This window comes from Salvelinus namaycush, chromosome 21 (assembly GCF_016432855.1).
Source record: "Salvelinus namaycush isolate Seneca chromosome 21, SaNama_1.0, whole genome shotgun sequence".
Taxonomy (NCBI): Eukaryota; Metazoa; Chordata; class Actinopteri; order Salmoniformes; family Salmonidae; genus Salvelinus; species Salvelinus namaycush.
This window is the reverse complement of record NC_052327.1, coordinates 52,508,721-52,522,215: the sequence shown is the minus strand read 5'-3', so window position 1 is coordinate 52,522,215 and position 13,495 is coordinate 52,508,721. Positions and strand designations below refer to the sequence as shown.

The 13,495-nt window shown below is 45.2% G+C and overlaps 1 protein-coding gene across 1 annotated transcript; it reads left to right on the top strand.

The window, feature by feature from the left end:
• Nucleotides 1-1,142: 1,142 nt before the first annotated feature.
• Nucleotides 1,143-12,593, top strand: LOC120066487 (ETS domain-containing protein Elk-3-like). Its single transcript, XM_039017891.1, has 5 exons — nt 1,143-1,367; nt 6,822-7,030; nt 7,591-8,478; nt 10,798-10,920; nt 12,342-12,593. Exons 2-5 carry the CDS (start codon nt 6,824-6,826, stop codon nt 12,432-12,434), a joined length of 1,311 nt encoding a protein of 436 aa, XP_038873819.1. The 5' UTR covers nt 1,143-1,367; nt 6,822-6,823; the 3' UTR covers nt 12,435-12,593.
• Nucleotides 12,594-13,495: the final 902 nt, after the last annotated feature.

Genomic DNA, 13,495 nt, shown 5'->3' with positions numbered 1-13,495 from the left:
TGTTTATCTATCCTGTTGCCTAGTCACTCTATCCCTACCTATATGTACACATCTATCTCAATCACCCCTGCACATCGTCTTGGTACTGATATAGCCATATAGCCAAGTTATCGTTACTCATTGTGTTCCTTATTTATTCCTCGTGTTATTATTTTTCTATTATTTCTCTTTCTTCCTGTCTGTATTGTTGGAAGGGCCCGTAAGCATTTCACTAGATTTCCATTGAACAAGGTTAAATAGACAAAAGCAATGTTGAAACAACAACAACAAAAATCCTTGCGACATGTGTAATGGAAACAGCAGCTATAGGAGAAACTTTCTAAAGAGCGACAAAACATTTTTTATCGGTTCGATAAGAGTGAATTTTTATTTTGTTGGACTTTATTTAATGCGACAAATGATGTGGTAAAGTTTTTTTTGTTTTTGTTGAATGAATGATGATTGCAGAATCATTTTTGAAGGTACGCAGGGCACATGTCACAATGTACAAATCTTTTTGCCCATGCTGGTGCTGCAGCCTGCTATATCATCCACTAATACAGAGCTATTAAAGGCTCTGTGCACCACTTTTGTGAGAAATTCTTATTTTCATTTTTTTTCTCCTCCATTTTTTAAATATATATTTTTAATTCAGATTTTTCAGGGCGTGCTGCAGCACCATCAGCACACCTACTTCCTGCGACTATGTATACCTGAGACATTAAATAGATAGATGGGAGGGCATACAGGTTGGCCAAGTTATTCATGTGTAATTTGTCTAAATGGGTAATGGAAACACTTCAACCTCTACATTTCTATTGGACACTTTCAGTTTTTACAGCTGTTTTTAATCTACACAAGATAGTTTAACGGAAACACATTAAACTATCCGAACTTTCTAAATGTCCACAGAAAAACAACTGAACTTAATGGAAACCTAGCTACTGTTAGTCTACACTTGTTGTTTACGAAACATGTGACAAATACAATTGTATTTTATTGGATGTCAGCTTAACTGTTGACTAAGTTGGAGAGTTACAATATTACCATGTGTGTTATAATTGTGAGCAATGTTGGCTATCGGCGCGTAGAGCGAGAGAGAGAGTGAGAGAGCGAGAGAGAGAGAGAGAGAGAGAGGAAAGGCGTGTTTACATAGACGTCAACACGCCTGGGGAATCGTAGGGAAGAGGAAGCCAGCCGGCTCTCTGTCTGCCTGCTCTAACTTCCTGCTCAGAAAAAGAAAAAGAAGCCAGGATCCTATTTCAGTCCAGCAGAGCCGTGTAGCCTAGCTAGACGGCAGTCAGTCAGCATGGAAAAACAAGGGGTCATACAAATTTAATCATAAACGTTTTCAAGGAGTGGAAGGAAAGGCAAACAAAAGATCGCAGGTAATGTGAAAACAAGTGAATGTGTTTTTATGTTAAGTTATTATGGTTTTTCATTGTTTCTTTGATAGTGAAAAGTCAACATGGATTTTGAAAGGTAGGTTGATGAATTAGGTAAACTGATCTCAATTATTGTAGATTATATGTCTGAGTAGGCCACAGGTGGACAGGTTGTTTTGTTTCTAGTCTATACCAAAGTTCAACAGACATAAAGCTATATGTGTTGCTGTTTATTCACGTTTTACTGTAAACTCAGTGTAACAGAGGAATAGAATAGGATCTTTCAGCAAGAGAGTTTCTAGTTTGTCTGGTCTGGAGTAGACTACACAACACTTCTACGAGCTTCCGGTTTGCATCTGTCTGGTAGTGAAAACATCTTCAAACTGTGTCAGTGAGACAGAAAAATAAATAGACAGTATTGGAGTCTGTCTATTTCAACTCTGTCTAATCTCCCGTGTGAATTATGTTTTAGTCATACTATTCTATTCAAAAGTAAGAGAACGAGACAGTTAGATAAATAGATCATAAAAAAAGAAGATGGGTATTATACAGAGCTACCGAGATTCAACTCAAAACACCACTTTAGCATTCTGAAGCTGGCCGTATGTAACGACTATGGGGTTCACTCGCAATCGGTGGATGGATTTTCCAGCGAGCGACGGACTGTGAATGTGAACAGGAAGAGAGCAGATTTAGTCATGGTTAAGTTGTCTCCACACACAGCACCTAATCACATTAGGAGTTTCCGTTCCCCAAAACACTGGATGGCTTTGTGTGAACTCTGAATAATCAGGAAGATCATGGTTCATATTACAAAGGTGACAAATGTTTTCGCACAAAACTGTGTTTAAATGATTGCTGAGATGACGTGGAAAGTTGAACTTAATTAAATCAAATAAAATTTTATGTCACATGCGCCGAATACAACAGTTGTAGTAGACCTTACAGTGAATGCTTACTTACAAGCCCTTAACCAACAATGCAGTTATAAGAAAATACCTAGCCATTTGATTAGCTGTTCAGGAGTCTTATGGCTTGGGGGTAGAAGCTATTTTGAAGCCTCTTGGACCTAGACTTGGCATTTCGGTACCGCTTCCATGCGGTAGCAGAGAGAACACTCTATGACTAGGGTGGCTGGAGTCTTTGACAATTTTTAGGGTCTTCCTCTGACACCGTCTGGTATAAAGGGCCTGGATGTCAGGAAGCTTGGCCCCGGTGATGTACTGGGCTGTACGCACTACCCTCTATAGTGCCTTGCGGTCAGAGGCCAAGCAGTTGCCATACCAGGCAGGGATGCAACCCGTCAGGATGCTCTCGATGGTGCATCTGTAAAACCTTTTGAGGATCTGAGGACCCATGTCAAATCTTTTCAGTCTCCTGAGGGGGAATAGGTTTTGTCCTGCCCTCTTCACGACTGTCTTGGTGTGCTTGGACCATGTTAGTTTGTTGGTGATGTGGATGCCAAGGAACTTGAAGCTCTCAACCTACAGCCCCGTCGATGAAAATGGTGGCATGCTCGGTCCTCCTTTCCCTGTAGTCCACAATCATCCCCTTAGTCTTGATCACTTTGAGGGAGAGGTTGTTGTCCTTGCACCACACGGTCAAGTCTCTGACCTCCTCCCTATAGCTGTCTCAGCGTTGTCGGTGATCAGGTCTACCACAGTGTCATCAGAAAACTTAATGATGGTGTTGGAGTTGTGCTTGGCCACGCAGTCATGAGTGAACAGGGAGTACAGGAGGGGGCTGAGCACGCACCCCTGAGGGGCCCCCGTGTTGAGGATCAGTGTGGCGGATGTGTTTTTACCTACTCTTACCACCTAGGGGCGGCCCATCAGGATGTCCAGGATCCAGTTGCAGAGGGAGGTGTTTAGTCCCAGGGTCCTTAGCTTAGCGATGAGCTTTGAGGGCACTATGGTGTTGAACGCTGAGCAGTAGTCAATGAATAGCAGTCTCACATAGGTGTTCCTTTTGTCCAGGTGGGAAAGGGCAGTGTGGAGTGCAATAGAGATTGCGTCATCTGTGGATCTGTTGGTGCGGTATGCAAATTGGAGTGGGTCTAGGGTTTCTGGGATGATGGTGTTGATGTGAGCCATGTCCAGGCTTTCAAAGCATTTCATGGCTACAGAAGTGAGTGCTACGGGTTTGTAGTCATTTAGGCAAGTTACCTTGGTGTTCTTGGGCACAGAGACTATGGTGGTCTGCTTGAAACATGTTGGTATTACAAACTCAGACAGGGCGAGGTTTAAAATGTCAGTGAAGACACTTGTCAGTTGGTCAGCACATGCTCGGAGTACACGTTCTGGTAATCCATCTGGCCCTGCAGCCTTGTGAATGTTGTGAACCTTTTTCAAGGTCTTACTCACATCGGCTGCGGAGAGCGTGATCACACAGTCGTCAGGAACAGCTGATGCTCTCATGCATGTTTCAGTGTTACTTGCCTCGAAGCGAGCATAGAAGTTATTTAACTCGTCTGGTTGACTCATGTCACTGGGCAGCTCTTGGCTGTGCTTCCCTTTGTAGTCTGTAATAGTTTGCATGCCCTGCCACATCTGACGAGCGTCGGAGCCGGTGTAGTACGATTCGATCTTAGTCCTGTATTGACGCTTGCCTGTTTGATGGTCGCAGGGCAGCTTCCGGGTTTAGCTCAGTGTAAATGTTGCCTGTAACCCATGGTCTCTGGTTGGGGTATGTACATACAGTCACTGTGGGGACGACGTCCTTGATTCTTCCGGGAAGAATCCCGGAACATATTCCAGTCTGTGCTAGCAAAACAGTCCTGTAGTTTTGCATCTGCTTCTTCTGAGCACATTTTTATAGACCGAGTCACTGGTGCTTCCTGCTTTAATTTTTGCTTGTAAGCAGGAATCAGGAGGATAGAATTATGGTCAGATTTTCCAAATGGAGGGTGAAGGAGAGCTTTGTACGCGTCTCTGTGTGTGGAGTAAAGGTGTTGTAAAAAGAAATTCCCCTCTGGTTGCACATTTAACATGCTGATTGAAATTAGGTAAAGCTGATTTAAGTTTCGCTGCATTAAAAAGTCCCCTGGCCACTAGGAACCCTAAACATAGAATTCCCTCTCTAAACAGTCATTTGTTTTGTCCAAGTATATGTCCAAGGGGTGGAGTGTGAGAGGGACAGTTTGACTTGATCTCATGACCCAGGCAGGCAGTGAGTCGGAAGTGGAACAGGATTGGGGAAATGCGCCCCATAGTGTTGGATCCCCCCTCTCCCTACCAATGTGTCCTTGACAGTAGAATAGGAGGAAGTCCTGACTTTGACAGTTTTGTGGTTTGACATAACAGATAGAAAACTCTAGGGATACTTTGTGCCGGAAATGTGTTCTGACGATGTGTGTGTATGTTTGTGCGTATGTGTCTAGGTGTGTACATGTGTGTGTGTACTACATAAGCGTGTGTCCGTACGTGTGTGTGTGTGTGTGTACGTACGTGTGGGTGCATGTGTGTGTAGGTTTGATAATGTATTCATTGATCAGGGTCAATAATATTTCACTTTCCTCATCAGAACACCGATCATTGAGTTTGTCCCAGTGTCTCATATTAAACCAGAGCCAGAGAACAGAACAGTTTCCAAGACTATTCCCTATGAAGTGCACTACTTTAGACAAGACTATTCCCTAGGAAGTGCACTACTTTAGATAAGACTATTCCCTAGGAAGTGCACTACTTCAGACAAGACTATTCTCTATGAAGTGCACTACTTCAGATAAAACTATTCCCTATGAAGTGCACTACTTTAGACAAGACTATTCCCTATGAAGTGCACTACTTTAGACAAGACTATTCCCTATGAAGTGCACTACTTCAGACAAGACTATTCCCTATGAAGTGCACTACTTCAGACAAGACTAGTCAGCCTGTGTGCTAGTGTGTAGACTGTGATTAACCAGGCAGACAGGAACTCATAGGACTGCACATTCCTCCATTAAACGACAAAACCCACCCTGGTCGCTCCTCCTCGTCTTCCCCTCTCTCGCTCGGCCCGTCATACTTCCTGTAGCCTAAGCCAGGTTGGACCGCAGCATACTTCTGGCTTGAGCTGTTGTTCCTCCCCCCCCCCCCCCCATCTCCTCTGTTAGTTTACATTACACATGTTAGTCTGCACTGTTCTAGTTCACACTGTGACTTGTCTTCACACGTCACAGTGTAGGCTACTACGGTGTTATACTAGGTATACAATACATTTTGATTGATCCATTATAGAAACATTGTCTATTGTAAGTAGACACCATACAACACAGGCAACAGGCTAGGACCAGCCCAGAGACCCCCTCCGGTGGCTGGCCTGTTCTCCATCCTCCAGGCTACCTACCGCCTGCTCCTGGACAGTACAACAACCCTGGTTCAGTGGTGGGAAAAGTACCCAATTTTCACACTTGAGTAAAAGTAAAAGATACCTTAATAGAAAGTTACTCATGTAAAAGTGAAAGTCACCCAGTGAAATACTACTTGAGTAAAAGTTTTAAAGTATTTGGTTTTAAATATACTTAAGTATTAAAGGTAAATGTAATTGCTCAAATATTAAAGTATAAATCATTTCAAATTCCTTATATTAAGCAAACCAGATGGCCCGATTTTATTTTTATTTTATTTTATTTATGGATAGCCAGCGGCACACCCAGACATCATTTATAAACAAAGCCTTTGTGTTTAGTGAGTCCTCCAGATCAGAGGCAGTAGGGATGACCAGGGATGTTCTCTGTTTAGTGAGTCCTCCAGATCAGAGGCAGTAGGGATGACCAGGGATGTTCTCTGTTTAGTGAGTCCTCCAGATCAGAGGCAGTAGGGATGACCAGGGATGTTCTCTGTTTAGTGAGTCCTCCAGATCAGAGGCAGTAGGGATGACCAGGGATGTTCTCTGTTTAGTGAGTCCTCCAGATCAGAGGCAGTAGGGATGACCAGGGATGTTCTCTGTTTAGTGAGTCCACCAGATCAGAGGCAGTAGGGATGACCAGGGATGTTCTCTGTTTAGTGAGTCCTCCAGATCAGAGGCAGTAGGGATGACCAGGGGTGTTCTCTGTTTAGTGAGTCCACCAGATCAGAGGCAGTAGGGATGACCAGGGATGTTCTCTGTTTAGTGAGTCTGACAGATCAGAGGCAGTAGGGATGACCAGGGATGTTCTCTGTTTAGTGAGTCTGACAGATCAGAGGCAGTAGGGATGACCAGGGATGTTCTCTTGATAAGTGCGTGAATTTGACAATTTTCCTATCCTGCTAAGCATTTAAAATGTAACGAGTACTTCTGGGTAAATGTACGGAGTAAAAAGTACAATATTTTCTTTAGGAATGTAGCGAAGTAAAAGTTTAAAAAAATATAAATAGTAAAGTACAGATACAAAAATAAACTACTTCAGTAGTACTTTAAATAGTTTTTACTTAAGTACTTTACACCACTGCACTGGTTCCATGTTGATGCCATTAATGGTCTATGACCCTCTAGGTATGGACAGTGCCATCACGTTGTGGCAGTTCCTGTTGCAGCTGCTGTTGGACCAGAGTCACAAGCATCTGATCTGCTGGACGTCCACTGACGGGGAGTTTAAACTGCTCAAGTCTGAGGAGGTGGCCAAGCTATGGGGGCTCCGCAAGAACAAGACTAATATGAACTACGACAAGCTGAGCAGAGCCCTGAGATACTACTATGACAAGGTACAGCCCTCTTGTTTGTTTGACATTTGGTTTTGATATTACTCCACTCAAGGTACAGCGCTCTTGTATTAGAATACTCCCACGGACAATTATCTCTGCACTGTTTATTTGACATTTCGGGTTATGTGACATTTCACGGTAACTTCATATTGTTAGTTCTTCTTCTTTTTCAACTCGAAGATCCCCACTGGCAGATAGTTCCACTTCCTCTTGTTTCACCTAACAAACAGCATAGCCCAGAGACGATGATGCATCACATACCCACACACTGTAGAATTTCAGACATTTTGTCATCATTTTTTACATGGCTTTGGTAGCAATTCATTTTTCTATGTATGAAATGTTGAAATCAAAATGGTTGCGTCAACATTGATAATTTATAGTTCTGTTATTTATTGACAATAGAAAATTAAAATATATGTTGTCTTCTTATCAGCTCATAAATGTGTATTTGAATCTTTTGTGTGTAATTATATCTATGAATAAAATATTAGGGAATTCACAAAAACATTTTTCGGGTCAACCTGCACACTAATCTCATAATGTTCCATGTGCCCCAGAACATTATCAAGAAGGTGATCGGACAGAAGTTTGTCTACAAGTTTGTCTCGTTCCCGGAAATCTTAAAGATGGACCCAGCAGCAGTAGAGATGGGCTTGGCTTCCGGCCGGGTGACGCTCCACGAGGACCAGGACATCCAGGACCTGGATGTAGAGGAGGAAGAGGAGGAGGAGGCGCAGCAGCAGAGGAGGGCCCTGGGGGCAGCGTTGGGGGCGGCTGCGGCGGCCCAGCAGGCTGCGTGTCATAACAAGTACTTCGGCTCTGGCCTCTACTCCTCCTTCAGCATCAACGCCCTCCATTCTCCTCCAGAGGAGCTGCTCCGGGCCCTGAGGGAGAGACAGCAGGACGAGGCCCGCTCTGGAGTCATCCGATTTGGGACGGGTACCACCGAGAGGACTCCACCCTCACCGTCCCTCATCAAGCCAGAGCCTTCATCACAATCCTTCAGCACCCACAGGCCATCCAAACCCTCCGCTCTCCACCATTACACCCACCACCAACACCAGCGCCACTCCCCGCCCTCCTCCTCCCCCCACAGCCCTAACCCCCAGCCAGGGCTAGGCCGAGGAGGCTGGAGCCCAGAGGCTGAAGAGGAGGAGGGGGAGGACTCTGACCAGGGAGCCCAGCCTCTGAATCTCTCTTCTGGGCATAGAGAGAGAGAGCAGGCCCTGCAGCCTCCGGAGAAGAGGACCAGTGGTGGTAGTAGGGTTAGTGGTAGTAGTCATGGAGACAGTTGTCATGGACTCCCACCCAAAACCAATAAGCCCAAAGCCCTAGAGATCTCCGCCCCCTCCCTGCTCTTGACAGGAAGTGATATCGGCTCGATAGCCCTCAATAGCCCCGCCCTACCGTCCGGATCCCTCACCCACGCCTTCTTCACTGCACAGGTATGGTGAACTATACTGCTACTTGAACATGATGCAGCACCAGTGAATACTTAACACTAGCATCATTAATAAACCCTATTTACAACATTAAAAAGTCAGGTAAACTGATTCCACTCCATATCAGGTTGTTGTTGTTGGGGAAAGACTTGCCCACTCACATCTCACTGGTGAGTGATGCTAGTTAATCTTCTCTAAGATAGAGAATAGTGTTGCAGTGATCTTTCCTTCCCATCTGCACTGAGGCCTGCCTGGTTACAAGGAGATCTTTCCTTCCCATCTGCACTGAGGCCTGCCTGGTTACAAGGAGATGGGGGCTGGAGTCTAACCAGAGTTACAGACCATTACGTCAGTGTCCCCAAAGCCCAGCTAGAGCAGCAAGGCACTGCCGTGCCACAGGCCCAGACCGCTCAGCCACATCTGACCCAGTCTTCTAGATGATTTGGGTCTTTTTAAAGTACTATGTTACGGAGCACACGATCCAAACTCAAGCAGTATTCAAAAATTCACATCCAAATACAGATTTTTCAGCGTGTATTTTAGTTTGTGTGTTTTTTTTGTCATGTAAAAAAATCATGAGGCTTCGCTGAACCACATATTCATCATTAGAAAGAAGACATTGACTTCTCCACAGACAGTGGTACAGAAACAACAACTGAAACACTGTTTATAGCGGTGCAAATGAAGATCAGAGGAAAAACAAGAGATTTACACATATCCTGTCCTAGAGACAGAGAGAGAGAGGGTATGAGAGATAGAGAGGGTATGAGATAGAGAGAGAGAGATGGTATGAGAGAGAGAGAGAGAGATGGTATGAGAGAGAGAGAGAGAGAGAGAGAGAGAGATGGTATGAGAGAGAGAGAGAGAGGGTATGAGAGAGAGAGAGAGAGAGTATGAGAGAGAGAGAGAGAGAGAGGGTATGAGAGAGAGGGAATGAGAGAGAGAGAGAGAGAGGGTATGAGATAGAGAGAGAGGGTATGAGATAGAGAGAGAGAGGGTATGAGAGAGAGGGTATGAGAGAGAGAAAGAGAGAGAGGGTATGAGAGAGAGAGAGAGAGAGAGAGAGAGAGAGAGAGAGGGTATGAGAGAGAGAGAGAGAGAGGGTATGAGAGAGAGAGAGAGAGAGAGAGAGAGAGAGAGAGAGAGAGAAAGAGAGAGAGAGAGAGGGTATGAGAGAGAGAGAGAGAGAGAGGGTATGAGAGAGAGAGAGAGAGAGGGTATGAGAGAGAGAGAGAGAGAGAGGGTATGAGAGAGAGAGAGAGAGGGTATGAGAGAGAGAGAGAGAGAGAGAGAGAGAGGGTATGAGAGAGAGAGAGAGAGAGAGAGGGTATGAGAGAGAGAGAGAGAGAGAGAGAGAGAGAGGGTATGAGAGAGAGAGAGAGAGAGAGAGAGGGTATGAGAGAGAGAGAGAGAGGGTATGAGAGAGAGAGAGAGAGAGAGGGTATGAGAGAGAGAGAGTATGAGAGAGAGAGATGTATGAGAGAGAGATGGTATGAGATAGAGGGAGAGAGGGTATGAGAGAGAGAGAGGGTATGAGAGAGAGAGAGAGAATGTATGAGAGAGAGAGAGAGAGAGAGAGAGGGTATGAGAGAGAGGGAGAGAGGGTATGAGAGGGAGAGAGGGTATAAGATAGAGAGAGAGGGTATGAGATAGAGAGAGAGGGTATGAGAGAGAGAGATGGTATGAGATAGAGGGAGAGAGGGTATGAGAGAGAGAGAGAGAGAGAGAGTATGAGAGAGAGAGAGAGAGAGAGAGAGAGAGAGAGTATGAGAGAGAGAGAGAGAGAGAGAGAGAGTATGAGAGAGAGAGAGAGAGAGGGGGTATGAGAGAGAGGGAGAGGGTACGAGGTGGGGGGGCTAAGTGATACCATATGCTCCAATCATTCCATTAATATGAAGAGAAAGGCAGGCAGACCAGTCATGCAGGGCTGGGTCCCTCCACAACACTGGCTTACGTCTCCATCTGGAGTTGACAAGGGAGAGACAGAGGGGGAGATACATTGATTTCATAAGTTGCTCTCTAGCCTCTACAGGTGTTCAACGGGATATGATGCCTAGGAGTGAAACCTTAACAACAATCACCCCCCTCTCCACCCTACCTCTACACCCCCCTGTCGACCCTACCTCTACACCCTACCTCACCCCTGTATCGAAAGGAGGAACCAGACGTCCTTCTGTTTGAGTTGTTCATAAGAACACCAAGTTGAGATACAAAACTCACATACTCTTTACTCTCCCTGCACTCCCCCTCTCTCTCTCTGCCCCCTGCTCTCTCTCTCTGCCCCCTGCTCTCTCTCTACCCTTTTTCATTGTCCCTCCCTAGACTCCATCTGGTCTGGTGCTGGGCCACAGCTCTCTGTTATCAGGTGTTCACTTCTGGAGCAGCCTAAGTCCCGCAGCCCCTCTGAGTCCGGCCAGGCTTCAAGGACACGGATCACTGTTTCAGGTAGAAACCGGAGGGAGTGAAAGACAGAAGTGCTGAATGGACTGTGTTTTTTTGTTTACTCCCCAAAGATGGGTAGTTGAGGAGGGAGAGAAAGAGGGATGGAGAGAGAGCGAGAGAGGAGGGAGTGAAGGAGAGAGGGAGGAAGAGACAGATTTGTTTAAAGAACAGAGTAGTGCTGAATGGACAGTATTTGTTGGGTTTATCTCCGAATCCTGTTTGTTTCCCCCTGAGGATGGAAAGGTGAGGGAGTCCTTAGCCTGTTGAATTCCACTCAGCTGTAACGATGAGCATACAGTTCACATGTATGCTAATGTGTGTCAGGCATAATCAATGTTAGCATTTCTCTCCATGTCTTCCGTTCTCCAACCTCCTGACCTGCCCTGGTAAAATTGACAACTTTTTTCACATCCCTCTCTATCAATTTGATCTCAAGTACACTTACCTGTAATTCTACATTCCAGGTCATTTTTTTTTTAGACGTTCTATACGCTCAGTGTGTGAATGAAGTGAGTTTGACTGCAATAACAGAGACCGACCTGGCTGGGTTTGTTACATTAGGAGAAGCTCTTTCGTCTCAAAGTCAGTATACCTCCAGTTTCAGCGTTAACATAGGCAGAGAGGGATAGATATCCTGTGAATACTTCCTGTTTGAGCCCAGGGGAGCCGAGCCGGTCTGAACTGGTTTCGTCGAGGGCTGATCCTGGTCCGCATCCCAAATGGCACCCTATCCTCTATATAGTGCACTACTTTTGACTAGTGCATTATGTAGGAAATAGGGTGTAGTGTGGGACACAGACCTGCTCCTCATTTGTGCAACTATCCAGCCCTCCTCCTCCTCCCCTCCCAGCATCACACACACCTAAGCAGCCTCTTTGTGTACAATGCATAGTTCACTCACTTCACCCTCTATAGAGCCTGTTAGGGTGGTAGAAATGATCAGGAGGGAGGGAGAGAAGGAGGGAGGGAAGAGGCCCAGTGCATAGAACAACAGGAAACCAGGATTACAGTTCCTCTGGTGATAGAAGCAGAGACCTGGGGTGTAAATCAAATTTGATTTGATTCTGCTGCAAAACCTTTTGGTGGTTGCAACACGTTTTGCAACGGGAACCGTTTACTCCAAACTTAAAACCTTTTTCAGGTAGGTCCCTCCCTCATTTCTTTCAGTTTTCTTCCTAAAGTAAACAGTAAATGGTTTCCGTTGCAAAATGTTTTGAAACAGACAAAAATCCGACTAATGAATACACCCCTGGACAAGGCTTCTGTGAATTGGAAACATTGTGAATTTGTTGCAAGGATTGAAACACTATGGGACAGCATTATATGCAGTGTGTAGGCCTCTTCTTCATTGCCCAGCACTAGATTTAGAAAGTTCAAGGGCATTGGCTGAACCTCCACACCTCTCTCTCTCTCTGTGTCCACAGTTCCCCAGCCTAATGAATGGACACCTCCCCCTGCCAAACTTGGACGGGTCCCCCTCACCCCTGCTCCTGTCCCCTGCCAATCACAAGTCATGATTCAGGCTCTCAAAACCCAATCCAGCCCATTGGACCAACTGCCACCCGCATCAGCAACTCTTCATTATGAATTCCCATCAGCCTTCACTTGATTTTCTTCCAAATTTGCTTATGATTTGGAGTCTCAACCCCCCCCCCCATCCATCTCCCCCCCCCCCCCCCCCCTCTCCCATTTCACCCCCCCCATCCATCTCACCCCCCCCCCCATCCATCTCAACCCCCCTCTGAACCCCCCCCCCATCCATCTCAACCCCCCCATCTCTAGAAGTATAATTGTGTTTGTGATCATCACCACAGAATGTGAAACATTGTTGTTTTCCTTGTATGATATTGAATTGTATTGAATGCACTATGCTTTTCAAATAGCACCGGCTGTGCCTTTTGAAAATGAAAGACTATTGAAGTGTTTTTCGTCCCCCCCCCAAAAGAAAAAATATATATATATGAAGACGAGATTCCAAAATCAATGAAAAAGCTTTGTAACACTTTGTAATGTTCTTTGTTTTATACTGGAGAGGACCTATACAGTATATATTCTGTATAATGTTATATTGGTGAAAAGTCTTGTTTTGAATAAAACCGAAGCATTGAATGCTGTAACGCTGCCTTCTGGTCTTCAAACAGTAGAGGTCTAAACCACCCAATGTATCGTGTGTGTGTGTGTGTGTGTGTGTACTCACACTAGAGGAAGTAAGGGAACAGGAGCCTAACAGACCAGACATTTACATATTATTCATCCTCAGTTTAATTTTCCTTCTCTGAAAAAATCTCAAATATAAAAGGAGGGCATCCCTTCACGACATGCCACACTAATAATAATTACCCACAAATAACGTTAAAGTATTAATATCATACCAAACATCTGGTATGTAAACACTGTTAAATAGACCACAGTAGACTCCGTACTGTGTCCACTAAGAGAGCTGAGCCCCGTATTCACAAAGCGTCTCAGAGTAGGAGTGCAGGTCTAGGACCACGTCCACCCATTCCACGTAATCTCATTGAATATTATCTGAAAAGGTCAAACTGATCCAAGATCAGCACTGCTACAGCAACATGAG

What these genes read in the sequence shown, in the direction of transcription:
- LOC120066487 (XM_039017891.1), top strand. Translation starts at nt 6,824, where the DNA reads ATGGACAGTGCCATCACGTTGTGGCAGTTCCTGTTGCAGCTGCTGTTG. An exon ending in ACGCCTTCTTCACTGCACAG is followed by an intron (nt 8,479 to 10,797) that starts GTATGGTGAACT and finishes GTCCCTCCCTAG; the next exon opens with ACTCCATCTGGTCTGGTGCT. An exon ending in GACACGGATCACTGTTTCAG is followed by an intron (nt 10,921 to 12,341) that starts GTAGAAACCGGA and finishes CTGTGTCCACAG; the next exon opens with TTCCCCAGCCTAATGAATGG.